General features: G+C 44.7%; 1 protein-coding gene across 1 annotated transcript; it reads left to right on the top strand.

Moving 5' to 3' along the window:
• The first annotated feature begins 16,554 nt into the window (after nucleotides 1–16,554).
• Nucleotides 16,555–19,611, top strand: LOC135514442 (basic proline-rich protein-like). The gene is made up of 3 exons (XM_064937944.1): nucleotides 16,555–16,583; nucleotides 17,953–18,893; nucleotides 18,968–19,611. Exons 1-3 carry the CDS (start codon nucleotides 16,555–16,557, stop codon nucleotides 19,609–19,611), a joined length of 1,614 nt encoding a protein of 537 aa, XP_064794016.1.
• The last annotated feature ends 1,466 nt before the right edge of the window (nucleotides 19,612–21,077 follow it).

Below are 21,077 nucleotides of genomic sequence, written 5' to 3'. Positions count from 1 at the left end.
TGATGTTACATAGCTGTAGTCTACTGATGTTACATACTGTAGTCTACAGATGTTACATAGCTGTAGTCTACTGATGTTACATAGCTGTAGTCTACTGATGTTACATACTGTAGTTTACTGATGTTACATAGCTGTAGGCTACTGATGTTACATACTGTAGTCTACTGATGTTACATAGCTGTAGTCTACTGATGTTACATACTGTAGTCTACTGATGTTACATAGCTGTATCTGTAGTCTACTGATGTTACATAGCTGTAGTCTACTGATGTTACATACTGTAGCCTACTGATGTTACATAGCTGTAGTCTACTGATGTTACATACTGTAGTCTACTGATGTTACATAGCTGTAGTCTACTGATGTTACATACTGTAGTCTACTGATGTTACATAGCTGTAGTCTACTGATGTTACATACTGTAGTCTACTGATGTTACATAGCTGTAGTCTACTGATGTTACATAGCTGTAGTCTACTGATGTTACATAGCTGTAGTCTACTGATGTTACATAGCTGTATCTGTAGTCTACTGATGTTACATAGCTGTAGTCTACTGATGTTACATAGCTGTAGTTTACTGATGTTACATACTGTAGTCTACTGATGTTACATAGCTGTAGTCTACTGATGTTACATAGCTGTAGTCTACTGACGTTACATACTGTATTCTACTGATGTTACGTAGCTGTAGTCTACTGATGTTACATAGCTGTAGTCTACTGATGTTACATAGCTGTAGTCTACTGATGTTACATAGCTGTAGTCTACTGATGTTACATACTGTATTCTACTGATGTTACGTAGCTGTAGTCTACTGATGTTACGTAGCTGTAGTCTACTGATGTTACATACTGTAGTCTACTGATGTTACATACTGTAGTCTACTGATGTTACATAGCTGTAGTCTACTGATGTTACATAGCTGTAGTCTACTGATGTTACACACTGTAGTCTACTGATGTTACATACTGTAGTCTACTGATGTTACATACTGTAGTCTACTGATGTTACATAGCTGTAGACTACTGATGTTACATAGCTGTAGTCTACTGATGTTACATAGCTGTAGTCTACTGATGTTACATACTGTAGTCTACTGATGTTGCATAGCTGTAGTCTACTGATGTTACATACTGTAGTCTACTGATGTTACATAGCTGTAGTCTACTGACGTTACATACTGTAGTCTACTGATGTTACATAGCTGTAGTCTACTGATGTTACATAGCTGTAGTCTACTGATGTTACATAGCTGTAGTCTACTGATGTTACATACTGTAGTCTACTGATGTTACATACTGTAGTCTACTGATGTTACATACTGTAGTCTACTGATGTTACATAGCTGTAGTCTACTGATGTTACATACTGTAGTCTACTGATGTTACATAGCTGTATCTGTAGTCTACTGATGTTACATAGCTGTAGTCTACTGATGTTACATACTGTAGTCTACTGATGTTACATAGCTGTATCTGTAGTCTACTGATGTTACATACTGTAGTCTACTGATTGACGTTACATAGCTGTAGACTACTGATGTTACATAGCTGTAGTCTACTGATGTTACATAGCTGTAGTCTACTGATGTTACATAGCTGTAGTTTACTGATGTTACATACTGTAGTTTACTGATGTTACATACTGTAGTTTACTGATGTTACATAGCTGTAGGCTACTGATGTTACATACTGTAGTTTACTGATGTTACATAGCTGTAGTCTACTGATGTTACATAGCTGTAGTCTACTGATGTTACATAGCTGTAGTCTACTGATGTTACATACTGTAGTTTACTGATGTTACATAGCTGTAGGCTACTGATGTTACATACTGTAGTCTACTGATGTTACATAGCTGTAGTCTACTGATGTTACATACTGTAGTCTACTGATGTTACATAGCTGTATCTGTAGTCTACTGATGTTACATAGCTGTAGTCTACTGATGTTACATACTGTAGTCTACTGATGTTACATAGCTGTAGTCTACTGATGTTACATACTGTAGTCTACTGATGTTACATAGCTGTAGTCTACTGATGTTACATACTGTAGTCTACTGATGTTACATAGCTGTAGTCTACTGATGTTACATAGCTGTATCTGTAGTCTACTGATGTTACATAGCTGTAGTCTACTGATGTTACATACTGTAGTCTACTGATGTTACATAGCTGTAGTCTACTGATGTCACATACTGTAGTCTACTGATGTTACATAGCTGTATCTGTAGTCTACTGATGTTACATAGCTGTAGTCTACTGATGTTACATACTGTAGTCTACTGATGTTACATACTGTAGTCTACTGATGTTACATAGCTGCAGTCTACTGATGTTACATAGCTGTATCTGTAGTCTACTGATGTTACATACTGTAGTCTACTGATGTTACATAGCTGTAGTCTACTGATGTTACATACTGTAGTCTACTGATGTTACATAGCTGTATCTGTAGTCTACTGATGTTACATAGCTGTAGTCTACTGATGTTACATACTGTAGTCTACTGATGTTACATAGCTGTAGTCTACTGATGTTACATACTGTAGTCTACTGATGTTACATACTGTAGTCTACTGATGTTACATAGCTGTAGTCTACTGATGTTACATACTGTAGTCTACTGATGTTACATACTGTAGTCTACTGATGTTACATACTGTAGTCTACTGATGTTACATAGCTGTAGTCTACTGATGTTACATACTGTATTCTACTGATGTTACGTAGCTGTAGTCTACTGATGTTACATAGCTGTAGTCTACTGATGTTACATACTGTAGTCTACTGATGTTACATACTGTAGTCTACTGATGTTACATACTGTAGTCTACTGATGTTACATAGCTGTAGTCTACTGATGTTACATACTGTAGTCTACTGATGTTACATAGCTGTATCTGTAGTCTACTGATGTTACATAGCTGTAGTCTACTGATGATACATACTGTAGTCTACTGATGTTACATAGCTGTAGTCTACTGATGTTAGATACTGTAGTCTACTGATGTTACATAGCTGTATCTGTAGTCTACTGATGTTACATACTGTAGTCTACTGATTGACGTTACATAGCTGTAGACTACTGATGTTACATAGCTGTAGTCTACTGATGTTACATAGCTGTAGTCTACTGATGTTACATAGCTGTAGTTTACTGATGTTACATACTGTAGTTTACTGATGTTACATAGCTGTAGGCTACTGATGTTACATACTGTAGTTTACTGATGTTACATAGCTGTAGTCTACTGATGTTACATAGCTGTAGTCTACTGATGTTACATAGCTGTAGGCTACTGATGTTACATACTGTAGTCTACTGATGTTACATAGCTGTAGTCTACTGATGTTACATACTGTAGTCTACTGATGTTACATAGCTGTAGACTACTGATGTTACATAGCTGTAGTCTACTGATGTTACATAGCTGTAGTCTACTGATGTTACATACTGTAGTCTACTGATGTTGCATAGCTGTAGTCTACTGATGTTACATACTGTAGTCTACTGATGTTACATAGCTGTAGTCTACTGACGTTACATACTGTAGTCTACTGATGTTACATAGCTGTAGTCTACTGATGTTACATAGCTGTAGTCTACTGATGTTACATAGCTGTAGTCTACTGATGTTACATACTGTAGTCTACTGATGTTACATACTGTAGTCTACTGATGTTACATACTGTAGTCTACTGATGTTACATAGCTGTAGTCTACTGATGTTACATACTGTAGTCTACTGATGTTACATAGCTGTATCTGTAGTCTACTGATGTTACATAGCTGTAGTCTACTGATGTTACATACTGTAGTCTACTGATGTTACATAGCTGTATCTGTAGTCTACTGATGTTACATACTGTAGTCTACTGATTGACGTTACATAGCTGTAGACTACTGATGTTACATAGCTGTAGTCTACTGATGTTACATAGCTGTAGTCTACTGATGTTACATAGCTGTAGTTTACTGATGTTACATACTGTAGTTTACTGATGTTACATACTGTAGTTTACTGATGTTACATAGCTGTAGGCTACTGATGTTACATACTGTAGTTTACTGATGTTACATAGCTGTAGTCTACTGATGTTACATAGCTGTAGTCTACTGATGTTACATAGCTGTAGTCTACTGATGTTACATACTGTAGTTTACTGATGTTACATAGCTGTAGGCTACTGATGTTACATACTGTAGTCTACTGATGTTACATAGCTGTAGTCTACTGATGTTACATACTGTAGTCTACTGATGTTACATAGCTGTATCTGTAGTCTACTGATGTTACATAGCTGTAGTCTACTGATGTTACATACTGTAGTCTACTGATGTTACATAGCTGTAGTCTACTGATGTTACATACTGTAGTCTACTGATGTTACATAGCTGTAGTCTACTGATGTTACATACTGTAGTCTACTGATGTTACATAGCTGTAGTCTACTGATGTTACATAGCTGTATCTGTAGTCTACTGATGTTACATAGCTGTAGTCTACTGATGTTACATACTGTAGTCTACTGATGTTACATAGCTGTAGTCTACTGATGTCACATACTGTAGTCTACTGATGTTACATAGCTGTATCTGTAGTCTACTGATGTTACATAGCTGTAGTCTACTGATGTTACATACTGTAGTCTACTGATGTTACATACTGTAGTCTACTGATGTTACATAGCTGCAGTCTACTGATGTTACATAGCTGTATCTGTAGTCTACTGATGTTACATACTGTAGTCTACTGATGTTACATAGCTGTAGTCTACTGATGTTACATACTGTAGTCTACTGATGTTACATAGCTGTATCTGTAGTCTACTGATGTTACATAGCTGTAGTCTACTGATGTTACATACTGTAGTCTACTGATGTTACATACTGTAGTCTACTGATGTTACATACTGTAGTCTACTGATGTTACATAGCTGTAGTCTACTGATGTTACATACTGTATTCTACTGATGTTACGTAGCTGTAGTCTACTGATGTTACATAGCTGTAGTCTACTGATGTTACATACTGTAGTCTACTGATGTTACATACTGTAGTCTACTGATGTTACATACTGTAGTCTACTGATGTTACATAGCTGTAGTCTACTGATGTTACATACTGTAGTCTACTGATGTTACATAGCTGTATCTGTAGTCTACTGATGTTACATAGCTGTAGTCTACTGATGATACATACTGTAGTCTACTGATGTTACATAGCTGTAGTCTACTGATGTTAGATACTGTAGTCTACTGATGTTACATAGCTGTATCTGTAGTCTACTGATGTTACATACTGTAGTCTACTGATGTTACATAGCTGTAGACTACTGATGTTACATAGCTGTAGTCTACTGATGTTACATAGCTGTAGTCTACTGATGTTACATAGCTGTAGTTTACTGATGTTACATACTGTAGTTTACTGATGTTACATAGCTGTAGGCTACTGATGTTACATACTGTAGTTTACTGATGTTACATAGCTGTAGTCTACTGATGTTACATAGCTGTAGGCTACTGATGTTACATACTGTAGTCTACTGATGTTACATAGCTGTAGTCTACTGATGTTACATACTGTAGTCTACTGATGTTACATAGCTGTAGTCTACTGATGTTACATACTGTAGTCTACTGATGTTACATAGCTGTAGTCTACTGATGTTACATACTGTAGTCTACTGATGTTACATAGCTGTATCTGTAGTCTACTGATGTTACATAGCTGTAGTCTACTGATGTTACATACTGTAGTCTACTGATGTTACATAGCTGTAGTCTACTGATGTTACATACTGTAGTCTACTGATGTTACATAGCTGTAGTCTATTGATGTTACATACTGTAGTCTACTGATGTTACATAGCTGTAGTCTACTGATGTTACATACTGTAGTCTACAGATATTACATAGCTGTAGTCTACTGATGTTACATAGCTGTAGTCTACTGATGTTACATACTGTAGTTTACTGATGTTACATAGCTGTAGGCTACTGATGTTACATACTGTAGTCTACAGATGTTACATAGCTGTAGTCTACTGATGTTACATACTGTAGTCTACTGATGTTACATAGCTGTATCTGTAGTCTACTGATGTTACATAGCTGTAGTCTACTGATGTTACATACTGTAGTCTACTGATGTTACATAGCTGTAGTCTACTGATGTTACATACTGTAGTCTACTGATGTTACATAGCTGTAGTCTACTGATGTTACATACTGTAGTCTACTGATGTTACATAGCTGTAGTCTACTGATGTTACATACTGTAGTCTACTGATGTTACATAGCTGTAGTCTACTGATGTTACATAGCTGTAGTCTACTGATGTTACATAGCTGTAGTCTACTGATGTTACATAGCTGTATCTGTAGTCTACTGATGTTACATAGCTGTAGTCTACTGATGTTACATAGCTGTAGTTTACTGATGTTACATACTGTAGTCTACTGATGTTACATAGCTGTAGTCTACTGATGTTACATAGCTGTAGTCTACTGACGTTACATACTGTATTCTACTGATGTTACGTAGCTGTAGTCTACTGATGTTACATAGCTGTAGTCTACTGATGTTACATAGCTGTAGTCTACTGATGTTACATAGCTGTAGTCTACTGATGTTACATAGCTGTAGTCTACTGATGTTACATAGCTGTAGGCTACTGATGTTACATACTGTAGTCTACTGATGTTACATAGCTGTAGTCTACTGATGTTACATACTGTAGTCTACTGATGTTACATAGCTGTAGTCTACTGATGTTACATACTGTAGTCTACTGATGTTACATAGCTGTAGTCTACTGATGTTACATACTGTAGTCTACTGATGTTACATAGCTGTATCTGTAGTCTACTGATGTTACATAGCTGTAGTCTACTGATGTTACATACTGTAGTCTACTGATGTTACATAGCTGTAGTCTACTGATGTTACATACTGTAGTCTACTGATGTTACATAGCTGTAGTCTATTGATGTTACATACTGTAGTCTACTGATGTTACATAGCTGTAGTCTACTGATGTTACATACTGTAGTCTACAGATATTACATAGCTGTAGTCTACTGATGTTACATAGCTGTAGTCTACTGATGTTACATACTGTAGTTTACTGATGTTACATAGCTGTAGGCTACTGATGTTACATACTGTAGTCTACAGATGTTACATAGCTGTAGTCTACTGATGTTACATACTGTAGTCTACTGATGTTACATAGCTGTATCTGTAGTCTACTGATGTTACATAGCTGTAGTCTACTGATGTTACATACTGTAGTCTACTGATGTTACATAGCTGTAGTCTACTGATGTTACATACTGTAGTCTACTGATGTTACATAGCTGTAGTCTACTGATGTTACATACTGTAGTCTACTGATGTTACATAGCTGTAGTCTACTGATGTTACATACTGTAGTCTACTGATGTTACATAGCTGTAGTCTACTGATGTTACATAGCTGTAGTCTACTGATGTTACATAGCTGTAGTCTACTGATGTTACATAGCTGTATCTGTAGTCTACTGATGTTACATAGCTGTAGTCTACTGATGTTACATAGCTGTAGTTTACTGATGTTACATACTGTAGTCTACTGATGTTACATAGCTGTAGTCTACTGATGTTACATAGCTGTAGTCTACTGACGTTACATACTGTATTCTACTGATGTTACGTAGCTGTAGTCTACTGATGTTACATAGCTGTAGTCTACTGATGTTACATAGCTGTAGTCTACTGATGTTACATAGCTGTAGTCTACTGATGTTACATACTGTATTCTACTGATGTTACGTAGCTGTAGTCTACTGATGTTACGTAGCTGTAGTCTACTGTTTTTACATACTGTAGTCTACTGATGTTACATAGCTGTAGTCTACTGATGTTACATAGCTGTAGTCTACTGATGTTACACACTGTAGTCTACTGATGTTACATACTGTAGTCTACTGATGTTACATACTGTAGTCTACTGATGTTACATACTGTAGTCTACTGATGTTACATAGCTGTAGTCTACTGATGTTACATACTGTAGTCTACTGATGTTACATAGCTGTAGACTACTGATGTTACATAGCTGTAGTCTACTGATGTTACATAGCTGTAGTCTACTGATGTTACATACTGTAGTCTACTGATGTTGCATAGCTGTAGTCTACTGATGTTACATACTGTAGTCTACTGATGTTACATAGCTGTAGTCTACTGACGTTACATACTGTAGTCTACTGATGTTACATAGCTGTAGTCTACTGATGTTACATAGCTGTAGTCTACTGATGTTACATAGCTGTAGTCTACTGATGTTACATACTGTAGTCTACTGATGTTACATACTGTAGTCTACTGATGTTACATACTGTAGTCTACTGATGTTACATAGCTGTAGTCTACTGATGTTACATACTGTAGTCTACTGATGTTACATAGCTGTATCTGTAGTCTACTGATGTTACATAGCTGTAGTCTACTGATGTTACATACTGTAGTCTACTGATGTTACATAGCTGTATCTGTAGTCTACTGATGTTACATACTGTAGTCTACTGATTGACGTTACATAGCTGTAGACTACTGATGTTACATAGCTGTAGTCTACTGATGTTACATAGCTGTAGTCTACTGATGTTACATAGCTGTAGTTTACTGATGTTACATACTGTAGTTTACTGATGTTACATACTGTAGTTTACTGATGTTACATAGCTGTAGGCTACTGATGTTACATACTGTAGTTTACTGATGTTACATAGCTGTAGTCTACTGATGTTACATAGCTGTAGTCTACTGATGTTACATAGCTGTAGTCTACTGATGTTACATACTGTAGTTTACTGATGTTACATAGCTGTAGGCTACTGATGTTACATACTGTAGTCTACTGATGTTACATAGCTGTAGTCTACTGATGTTACATAGCTGTATCTGTAGTCTACTGATGTTACATAGCTGTAGTCTACTGATGTTACATACTGTAGTCTACTGATGTTACATAGCTGTAGTCTACTGATGTTACATAGCTGTAGTCTACTGATGTTACATACTGTAGTCTACTGATGTTACATAGCTGTATCTGTAGTCTACTGATGTTACATAGCTGTAGTCTACTGATGTTACATACTGTAGTCTACTGATGTTACATAGCTGTAGTCTACTGATGTTACATACTGTAGTCTACTGATGTTACATAGCTGTAGTCTACTGATGTTACATACTGTAGTCTACTGATGTTACATAGCTGTAGTCTACTGATGTTACATAGCTGTATCTGTAGTCTACTGATGTTACATAGCTGTAGTCTACTGATGTTACATACTGTAGTCTACTGATGTTACATAGCTGTAGTCTACTGATGTTACATACTGTAGTCTACTGATGTTACATAGCTGTATCTGTAGTCTACTGATGTTACATAGCTGTAGTCTACTGATGTTACATACTGTAGTCTACTGATGTTACATACTGTAGTCTACTGATGTTACATAGCTGCAGTCTACTGATGTTACATACTGTAGTCTACTGATGTTACATAGCTGTAGTCTACTGATGTTACATACTGTAGTCTACAGATGTTACATAGCTGTAGTCTACTGACGTTACGTAGCTGTAGTCTACTGATGTTACATAGCTGTAGTCTACTGATGTTACATAGCTGTAGTCTACTGATGTTACATACTGTATTCTACTGATGTTACGTAGCTGTAGTCTACTGATGTTACATAGCTGTAGTCTACTGATGTTACATACTGTAGTCTACTGATGTTACATACTGTAGTCTACTGATGTTACATACTGTAGTCTACTGATGTTACATAGCTGTAGTCTACTGATGTTACAAAGCTGTAGTCTACTGATGTTAGATACTGTAGTCTACTGATGTTACATAGCTGTATCTGTAGTCTACTGATGTTACATAGCTGTAGTCTACTGATGTTACATAGCTGTAGTCTACTGATGTTACATAGCTGTAGTTTACTGATGTTACATACTGTAGTTTACTGATGTTACATAGCTGTAGGCTACTGATGTTACATACTGTAGTTTACTGATGTTACATAGCTGTAGTCTACTGATGTTACATAGCTGTAGTCTACTGATGTTACATAGCTGTAGTCTACTGATGTTACATAGCTGTAGGCTACTGATGTTACATACTGTAGTCTACTGATGTTACATAGCTGTAGTCTACTGATGTTACATACTGTAGTCTACTGATGTTACATAGCTGTATCTGTAGTCTACTGATGTTACATAGCTGTAGTCTACTGATGTTACATACTGTAGTCTACTGATGTTACATAGCTGTAGTCTACTGATGTTACATACTGTAGTCTACTGATGTTACATAGCTGTAGTCTACTGATGTTACATACTGTAGTCTACTGATGTTACATAGCTGTAGTCTACTGATGTTACATAGCTGTAGTCTACTGATGTTACATACTGTAGTCTACAGATGTTACATAGCTGTAGGCTACTGATGTTACATACTGTAGTTTACTGATGTTACATAGCTGTAGTCTACTGATGTTACATAGCTGTAGTCTACTGATGTTACATAGCTGTAGTCTACTGACGTTACATACTGTATTCTACTGATGTTACGTAGCTGTAGTCTACTGATGTTACATACTGTAGTCTACTGATGTTACATAGCTGTAGTCTACTGATGTTACATACTGTAGTCTACTGATGTTACATAGCTGTAGTCTACTGACGTTACATACTGTATTCTACTGATGTTACGTAGCTGTAGTCTACTGATGTTACATACTGTAGTTTACTGATGTTACATAGCTGTAGTCTACTGATGTTACATACTGTAGTCTACTGATGTTACATACTGTAGTCTACTGATGTTACATAGCTGTATCTGTAGTCTACTGATTTTACATAGCTGTAGTCTACTGATGTTACATACTGTAGTCTACTGACGTTACATAACTGTAGTCTACTGACGTTACATAACTGTAGTCTACTGATGTTACATACTGTAGTCTACTGACGTTACATACTGTAGTCTACAGATGTTACATACTGTAGTCTACTGATGTTACATAGCTGTAGTCTACTGACATTACATAACTGTAGTCTACTGATGTTACATACTGTAGTCTACTGATGTTACATAGCTGTAGTCTACTGATGTTACATACTGTAGTCTACTGACGTTACATACTGTAGTCTACTGATGTTACGTAGCTGTTGTCTCGTCTAGTTCTGGTACAACTATAAACCAACTCTAGTTCTGGTCCAACTCTAAACCAACTCTAGTTCTGGTCCAACTATAAGCCAACTCTAGTTCTGGTCCAACTATAAACCATCTCTCGTTCTGATCCAACTATAAACCAACCCTAGGTCTGGTCCAACTCTAAACCAACTCTAGTTCTGGTCCAACTATAAACCAACTCTCGTTCTGTTCCAACTATAAACCAACTCTAGTTCTGGTCCAACTATATGCCAACTCTAGTTCTGGTCCAACTATAAACCAACTCTAGTTCTGGTCCAACTATAAGCCAAGTCTAGCTCTGGTCCAACTATAAACAAACTCTAGTTATGGTCCAACTATAAGCCAACTCTAGTTCTGGTCCAACTATAAACCATCTCTAGTTCTGGTCCAACTATAAACCAAATCTAGGTCTGGTCCAACTATAAACCAACTCTAGTTCTGGTCCAACTATAAACCAACTCTCGTTCTGGTCCAACTATAAACCAACTCTAGTTCTGGTCCAACTATAAACCAACTCTAGTTCTGGTCCAACTATAAACCAACTCTAGTTCTGGTCCAACTATAAATCAACTCTTGTTCTGGTCCAACTATAAACCAAATCTAGTTCTGGTCCAACTATAATCCAACTCTAGTTCTGGTCCAACTATAAGCCAACTATTGTTCTGGTCCAACTATAAACCAACTCTAGTTCTGGTCCAACTATAAACCAACTCTAGTTCTGGTCCAACTATGAACCAACTCTAGTTCTGGTCCAACTTTAAACCAACTCTAGTTCTGGTCCAACTATAAGCTAACTCTAGTTCTGGTCGGTTCCTCCATAGAAGCCGCTCCTCCGTAGGTATAGCTCTGGATAAGAGCGTCTGCTAAATGACTTAAATGTAAATGTAAATGTAAATGTATAATTCTGTGGGCCTTTTTTCAGATAATGATGTCATAACAAGATGCCGAGAGCTTCAAGCCTCCCCTTTCCCCACCCTCAAAATTTCAGTCGCATGTCGTTGTTTTTTTTTAACTCGGCAAGTCAGTTAAGAACAAATACTTATTTTCAATGACGGCTTAAGAACAGTGGGTTGTTCAGGGCCAGAATGACAGATTTCTACTTTGTCAGCTCGGGGATTCAATCTTGCAACCTTCCGGTTACTAGTCCAACACCATAACCACTAGGCTACCTGCCACCACATACCCTACACTTGTCTGTCAACCACACATGTAAACAACTATAGCCTAGGCAACCGATTGCACCCATGCACTACCGGTTGTCTACGTTAAAACAACTATAGCTGGCCCGCTCAATAGCAAGCTGCACTACCTGCTGTCTAGGTTAAAACAACTATAGCTGGCCCGCTCCATAGCAAGCTGCTCTATCAGCAGTCTAGGTTAAAACAACTATAGCTGGCCCGCTCCATAGCAAGCTGCACTACCCGCTGTCTAGGTTAAAACGAATATAGCTGGCCCGCTCCATAGCAAGCTGCACTACTGGTTGTCTAGGTTTAAACAACTATAGCTGGCCCGCTCCATAGCAAGCTGCACTGTCGGTTGTCTAGGTTAAAACGACTATAGCTGGCCCGCTCCATAGCAAGCTGCACTACCGGTTGTCTAGGTTAAAACGACTATAGCTGGCCCGCTCCATAGCAAGCTGCACTATCGGCTGTCTAGGTTAAAACAACTATAGCTGGCCGCTCCATAGCAAGCTGCACTATCGGTTGTTTAGGTTTAAACAACTATAGCTGGCCCGCTCCATAGCAAGCTGCACTACTGGTTGTCTAGGTTAAAACGTCTGTAGTTGGCCTGCTCCATAGCAAGCTGCACTATCGGTTGTCTAGGTTAAAACGACTGTAGTTGGCCTGCTCCATAGCAAGCTGCTCTATCGGCTGTCTAGGTTAAAACGACTATAGCTGGCCCGCTCCATAGCAAGCTGCACTACTGGTTGTCTAGGTTAAAACAACTATAGCTGGGCCGCTCCATAGCAAGCTGCACTACCGGTTGTCTAGGTTAAAACGACTATAGCATGCCCGCTCCATAGCAAGCTGCACTATCGGCTGTCTAGGTTAAAACGACTATAGCTGGCCCGCTCCATAGCAAGCTGCACTACCGGTTGTCTAGGTTAAAACGACTATAGCTGGCCCGCTCCATAGCAAGCTGCACTACCGGTTGTCTAGGTTAAAACGACTATAGCATGCCCGCTCCATAGCAAGCTGCACTACCGGTTGTCAAGGTTAAAACGAATATAGCTGGCCCGCTCCATAGCAAGCTGCACTACCGGTTGTCTAGGTTAAAACGACTATTCCTGGCCCGCTCCATAGCAAGCTGCACTACCGGTTGTCTAGGTTAAAACGACTATAGCTGGCCCGCTCCATTGCAAGCTGCACTGTCGGTTGTCTAGGTTAAAACAACTATAGTTGGCCCACTCCATAGCAAGCTGCACTATCGGTTGTCTAGGTTAAAACGACTATTCCTGGCCCGCTCCATAGCAAGCTGCACTGTCGGTTGTCTAGGTTAAAACGACTGTAGTTGGTCTGCTCCATAGCAAGCTGCACTATCGGTTGTCTAGGTTAAAACGACTGTAGTTGGCCCGCTCCATAGCAAGCTGCTCTATCGGCTGTCTAGGTTAAAACAACTATAGCTGGCCCGCTCCATAGCAAGCTGCACTACCGGTTGTCTAGGTTAAAACGACTATAGCTGGCTCGCTCCATAGCAAGCTGCACTACCGGTTGTCTAGGTTAAAACGACTATAGCTGGCCCGCTCCATAGCAAACTGCACTACCGGTTGTCTAGGTTAAAACGACTATAGCTGGCCCGCTCCATAGCAAGCTGCACTACCGGTTGTCTAGGTTAAAACGACTATAGCTGGCCCGCTCCATAGCAAGCTGCACTACCGGTTGTCTAGGTTAAAACGACTATAGCTGGCCCGCTCCATAGCAAGCTGCACTACCGGTTGTCTAGGTTAAAACGACTATAGCTGGCCCGCTCCATAGCAAGCTGCACTACCGTTTGTCTAGGTTAAAACGACTATAGCTGGCCCGCTCCATAGCAAGCTGCACTACCGGTTGTCTAGGTTAAAACGACTATAGCATGCCCGCTCCATAGCAAGCTGCACTACCGGTTGTCTAGGTTAAAACGACTATAGCTGGCCCGCTCCATAGCAAGCTGCACTATCGGTTGTCTAGGTTAAAACGACTATAGCTGGCCCGCTCCATAGCAAGCTGCACTATCGGCTGTCTAGGTTAAAACAACTATAGCTGGCCCGCTCCATAGCAAGCTGCACTATCGGCTGTCTAGGTTAGAACGACTATAGCTGGCCCGCTCCATAGCAAGCTGCACTATCGGCTGTCTAGGTTAAAACGACTATAGCTGGCCCGCTCCATAGCAAGCTGCACTATCGGCTGTCCAGGTTAAAACAACTATAGCTGGCCCGATCCATAGCAAGCTGCACTATCGGCTGTCTAGGTTAAAACGACTATAGCTGGCCCGCTCCATAGCAAGCTGCACTACCGCTTGTCTAGGTTAAAACGACTATAGCTGGCCCGCTCCATAGCAAGCTGCACTATCGGTTGTCTAGGTTAAAACGACTATAGCTGGCCCACTCCATAGCAAGCTGCACTATCGGTTGTCTAGGTTAAAACGACTATAGCTGGCCCGCTCCATAGCAAGCTGCACTATCGGCTGTCTAGGTTAAAACAACTATAGCTGGCCCGCTCCATAGCAAGCTGCACTATCGGTTGTCTAGGTTAAAACGACTATAGCTGGCCCGCTCCATAGCAAGCTGCACTATCGGCTGTCTAGGTTAAAACGACTATAGCTGGCCCGCTCCATAGCAAGCTGCACTATCGGCTGTCTAGGTTAAAACGACTATAGCTGGCCCGCTCCATAGCAAGCTGCACTATCGGCTGTCTAGGTTAAAATGACTATAGCTGGCCCGCTCCATAGCAAGCTGCACTATCGGCTGTCTAGGTTAAAACAACTATAGCTGGCCCGCTCCATAGCAAGCTGCACTATCGGCTGTCTAGGTTAAAACGACTATAGCTGGCCCGCTCCATAGCAAGCTGCACTATCGGCTGTCTAGGTTAAAACGACTATAGCTGGCCCGCTCCATAGCAAGCTGCACTATCGGCTGTCCAGGTTAAAACAACTATAGCTGGCCCGCTCCATAGCAAGCTGCACTATCGGCTGTCTAGGTTAAAACGACTATAGCTGGCCCGCTCCATAGCAAGCTGCACTACCGGTTGTCTAGGTTAAAACGACTATAGCTGGCCCGCTCCATAGCAAGCTGCACTATCGGTTGTCTAGGTTAAAACGACTATAGCTGGCCCACTCCATAGCAAGCTGCACTATCGGTTGTCTAGGTTAAAAAGACTATAGCTGGCCCGCTCCATAGCAAGCTGCACTATCGGCTGTCTAGGTTAAAACTACTATAGCTGGGCCGCTCCATAGCAAGCTGCACTATACGCATTGATTTGTGTAAAAAAAAAATGTAAAACGTTGATTTTAGAGATTTAAAAAGGGAAATAAAGGACTTTTTGGGGTTTGGAACCGGTTCAGAACTTTGTTTTGCAGGTCAGAACAATTATTTATGGTTCTGTTCAGAATAAAACGACTGGAAAATGATCATTATTTATGATTGAAACCGAGGCATTTCTGAGGGCATTACGTTCATTCTGTCATCAAGCTCCTGACTTCATATATGTCCGTCTTGGTTTGGCTGGATGAGTGTTGTTTCATGTGGGCCAGTGTGGAATTTACTGTGACAGGAAGCTCTGAGCTTGTCTCTGTTTTGTACGACTGTGTTAAATTCCCCAGTCAGCCCTGTCTGAGGTGTTTGTGTGGTGGCTAGCTTTACCCACGCCGCTCAACACCCACCGTCACATCGATTTACATGCTATCCATGCAACCCCTGGGCACACAATGGTTGAATCTATGTTGTTTCAACATAATTTGTCAATGCATTGTGACGTGGAATCAACAAAATAAATCAACCAGTACAGTTTAAAAAAGAAAATCTCAATTCAACCAGCGTTGTAATAATTTCAGTTAGGGTAAAACTTTAACTTAAATACTTTGACTTAACCTGACTGACAGGTTGTTACATCAAGGTCATTGTTCAAACCTCAAGAGGTAATGTATATAAGTCACATTCCAACAATTCCTGCCTGAACAGTGACTCCTACTGGTATATGAGGGGTGATGCACACATCTAGCATCTTGAAACCCACCTGAAACCCACAAGCTGTGTATGTTTCAGCTGAGCTATGATGTCAACAACCTATGGATACTGATATACTAGTAACTGGAAGGATGCTAGTTCCAACCCACGAGCTGACAAGGTAAAACAATCTGCCGTTCTGCCCCTGAACACGGCAGTTAACCCACTGTTCCTAGACCAGTTAACCCACTGTTCCTAGGCCAGTTAACCCACTGTTCCTAGGCCAGTTAACCCACTGTTCCTAGACCAGTTAACCCACTGTTCCTAGGCCAGTTAACCCACTGTTCCTAGACCAGTTAACCCACTGTTCCTAGACCAGTTAACCCACTGTTCCTAGGCCAGTTAACCCACTGTTCCTAGACCAGTTAACCCACTGTTCCTAGACCAGTTAACCCACTGTTCCTAGACCAGTTAACCCACTGTTCCTAGACCAGTTAACCCACTGTTCCTAGACCAGTTAACCCACTGTTCCTAGGCCAGTTAACCGACTGTTCTTAGGCCAGTTAACCCACTGTTCCTAGGCCAGTTAACCCACTGTTCCTAGACCAGTTAAACCACTGTTCTTAGACCAGTTATCCCACTGTTCCTAGGCCAGTTAACCCACTGTTCCTAGACCAGTTAACCCACTGTTCCTAGACCAGTTAACCCACTGTTCCTAGGCCAGTTAACCCACTGTTCCTGGACCAGTTAACCCACTGTTCCTAGGCCAGTTAACCCACTGTTCCCAGGCCAGTTAACCCACTGTTCCTAGGCCAGTTAACCCACTGTTCCTAGACCAGTTAACCCACTGTTCCTAGGCCAGTTAACCCACTGTTCCTAGGCTGTCACTGTAAATAATCATTTGTTCTTAACTTACTTGCCTAGTTAAATAAAGGTATTTTTTTGTGGTTGGAGTTTTACAGTATATTACTATGTAAGAGCTCAGACACACCAATAGCATTTGCTAGTCTAGAGAACTTAGCACCTCAGAACAGAGTGCCGGCCATGATTAGCTAAACAAGTTTTACATGTAGAATCGTCTGGAAATGACTTTCAGATGCCTACAGTGGCTCTAAAAAACGATGAACAATTTGCAGACAAACGGCAGATCCACATTCGGTGCGATGTGTGTGAGCCTTAACATTATTAAACCTGATGATAACTAAAACTCAACTACACACACACACACACACACAAACACACGCAAACACACACACACACACACTCACACACACAAACACGCAAACACACACACACACACACACACACACACACACACACACACACACACACACACACACACACACACACACACACACACACACACACACACACACACACACACACACACACACACACACACACACACACACACACACAGGCCTTCATGGATCAGCGAGGGGCTCCAGTTGTGGTGCATGCAGAGCACCTAACACATTCCCCCGAGCGTGATCACACATCAGTATTAGGAGGTTGTTGGGTCAGCCAGGGATCTTATATGTTGTTTTTAGCCCTCCGGCCCAGCCCCTGGCCCTCTTCCGACCCAGCCCCTATCCCTCCTCCAGCCCAGCACCAGCCAACCTCCGGCCCAGCTCCGGCCCAGCCCCTTGCCCTCCTTTAGCTCCGGCCCAGCCAAGCTCCGGCCCAGCCCCTGGCCCTCCTCCAGCCCAGCTACGGCCCAGCTCCGGCCCAGCCCCTGGCCCTCATCCAACCCAGCCCAGCTCCGACCCGGCCCCTGGCCCTCCTCCGGCCCAGCCACTGGCCCTCCTCCAACCCAGCCCAGCCCAGCTCCGACCCAGCCCCTGGCCCTCCTCCGGCCCAGCCCCTGGCCCTACTCTGGCCCAGCCCCTGGCCCTCCTCCGGCCCAGCCCCTGGCCCTCCTCCAGCCCTCCTCCGGCCCAGCCCCTGGCCCTCCTCCGGCCCAGCCCCTGGCCCTCCTCCAGCCCAGCTCTGGCCCAGCCCCTGGCCCTCCTCCAGCCCTCCTCCGGCCCAGCCCCTGGCCCTTCTCCGGCCCTCCTCCGGCCCAGCCCCTGGCCCAACTCCGGCCCTCCTCCGGCCCAGTCCCTGGCCCTCCTCCGGCCCAGTCCCTGGCCCTTCTCCGGCCCTCCTCCGGCCCAGTCCCTGGCCCTCCTCCGGCCCAGTCCCTGGCCCTCCTCCGGCCCGGCCCAGTCCCTGGCCCTCCTCCAGCCCTCCTCCGGCCCAGCCCCTGGCCCTTCTCCGGCCCTCCTCCGGCCCAGCCCCTGGCCCTTCTCCGGCCCTCCTCCGGCCCAGTCCCTGGCCCTCCTCCGGCCCAGCCCCTTGCCCTCCTCCAGCCCAGCTCTGGCCCAGCCCCTTGCCCTCCTCCAGCCCAGCTCTGGCCCAGCCCCTGGCCCTCCTCCGGCCCAGCCCAGCTCCAGTCCAGCTCCAGCCCAGCCTCTGGCCCTCCTCCGGCCCAGCCCCTGGCCCTACTCCGGCCCAGCCCCTGGCCCTCCTCCGGCCCAGCCCCTGGCCCTCCTCCGGCCCTACTCTGAATAAACTCCGGCCCAGCTCCGGCCCAGCTCCTGGCCCTCCTCCGGCCCAGCCCCTGGCCCTCCTCCGGCCCAGCGCCTGGCCCTTCTCCGGCCCTCCTCCGGCCCAGCCCCTGGCCCTACTCCGGCCCTCCTCCGGCCCAGCCCCTGGCCCTCCTCCGGCCCAGCCCCTGGCCCTCCTCCGGCCCTACTCTGAATAAACTCCGGCCCAGCTCCGGCCCAGCTCCTGGCCCTCCTCCGGCCCAGCCCCTGGCCCTCCTCCGGCCCAGCCCCTGGCCCTTCTTCGGCTCTCCTCCGGCCCAGCCCCTGGCCCTCCTCCGGCCCAGCCCCTGGCCCTTCTCCGGCCCTTCGCCGGCCCTTCTCCGGCCCTTCTCCGGCCCTCCTCCGGCCCAGCCCCTGGCCCTCCTCCGGCCCAGCCCCTGGCCCTTCTCCGGCCCCTCTCCGGCCCTTCTCCGGCCCAGCCCCTGGCCCTACTCTGGCCCAGCTCCGGCCCAGCTCCGGCTCAGTGGTACATCGAGTGTTACATGTGGTGGTTGTGGGGAGACCTCAAACCCCGAGGCTCAGCATGGCTCCTCCCGCTGTGGGCTGAGGCATCAGCAGCAAGGCCCCCAGCCCACACTCCTGGCATCAGCAGCAAGGCCCCCAGCCCACAGTCCACAGTAATTCTGGTGAGCTGCCAGCCTGCCAGAATGGGCAGAGCCATGGGGACTCTCTCTCTTCCTCTCTCGTTCTCTCTTTCTCCATCTCGCTCGCTCTCTCTCACTCACTCACTCACTCACTCACTCACTCACTCACTCACTCACTCACTCACTCACTCACTCATTCATTCTCTCTCTCAAACCCTCTCCATGGCTGCCTGCTGTTGATTTTGGCCCTTGTCACAGCTGTGTGGATTGAAATGTAGAGGGCTTGTTGATCGCCTTGGCTCTCCATGCCCTCCCACACCTCCCCTCACCCCATTCCCCTCCCCTCCCCTCCAACACCTCACCCCGCTCCCCTCCCACACCTCACCTCACCCCACTCCCCTCCCACACCACACCTCACCCCACTCCCCTCCCACACCTCACCCCACTCCCCTCCCACACCTCACCTCACCCCACTCCCCTCCCACACCACACCACACCTCACCCCATTCCCCTCCCACACCTCACCTCACCCCATTCCCTTCCCCTCCCACACCTCACCCCACTCCCCTCCCACACCACACCTCACCCCATTCCCCTCCCTCCCACACCTCATCCCACCCCCTCCCACACCACACCTCACCCCACTCCCCTCACACACCACACCTCACACCACTCCCCTCCCCTCCCCTCCCACACCACACCTCACCCCACTCCCCTCCCACACCTCATCCCACTCCCCTCCCACACCTCACCCCATCCCCCTCCCCTCCCCTCCCACACTTCACCTCATCCCCCTCCCCTCCCACACCTCACCTCACCTCACCCCACTCCCCTCCCACACCTCACCTCACCCCACTCCCCTCCCACACCTCACCCCACTCCCCTCCCACACCTCACCCCATCCCCCTCCCCTCCCCTCCCACACCTCACCTCACCCCACTCCCCTCCCACACCTCACCCCATCCCCCTCCCTTCCCCTCCCACACCTCACCCCACTCCCCTACCACACCTCACCCCACTCCCCTCCCACACCACACCTCACCCCACTCCCCTCCCACACCTCACCTCACCCCACTCCCCTCCCACACCACACCACACCTCACCCCCTCCCCTACCCTCCCCTCCCCTCCCACACCACACCACACCTCGCCCCATCCCCCTCCCCTCCCCTCCCCTCCCCTCCCCTCCCCTCCCACACCTCACCTCACCCCACTCACCTCCCACACCACACCTCACCCCATTCCCCTCCCCTCCCACACCTCACCTCACCCCATTCCCTTCCCCTCCCACACCTCACCCACTCCCCTCCCACACCTCACCCCACTCCCCTCCCACACCACACCTCACCCCATTCCCCTCCCCTCCCACACCTCATCCTACTCCCCTCCCACACCACACCTCACCCCACTCCCCTCCCACACCACACCTCACCCCACTCCCCTCCCACACCACACCCCACTCCCCTCCCCTCCCCTCCCCTCCCCTCCCACACCACACCTCACC

Source organism: Oncorhynchus masou, chromosome 25 (assembly GCF_036934945.1).
Source record: "Oncorhynchus masou masou isolate Uvic2021 chromosome 25, UVic_Omas_1.1, whole genome shotgun sequence".
NCBI lineage: Eukaryota > Metazoa > Chordata > Actinopteri > Salmoniformes > Salmonidae > Oncorhynchus > Oncorhynchus masou.
This window is presented reverse-complemented; position numbering and strand designations above follow the sequence as displayed.

Excerpts from the sequence above, each read along its gene's own strand:
- LOC135514442 (XM_064937944.1), top strand. The coding sequence starts at position 16,555 with ATGCTAGTTCCAACCCACGAGCTGACAAG. Across the intron at positions 16,584-17,952 it reads CCAACCCACGAGCTGACAAG|CCCTCCGGCCCAGCCCCTGG; the intron begins GTAAAACAATCT and ends TGTTGTTTTTAG. Across the intron at positions 18,894-18,967 it reads CAGCCCCTGGCCCTACTCCG|CTCCGGCCCAGCTCCTGGCC; the intron begins GCCCAGCCCCTG and ends ACTCCGGCCCAG.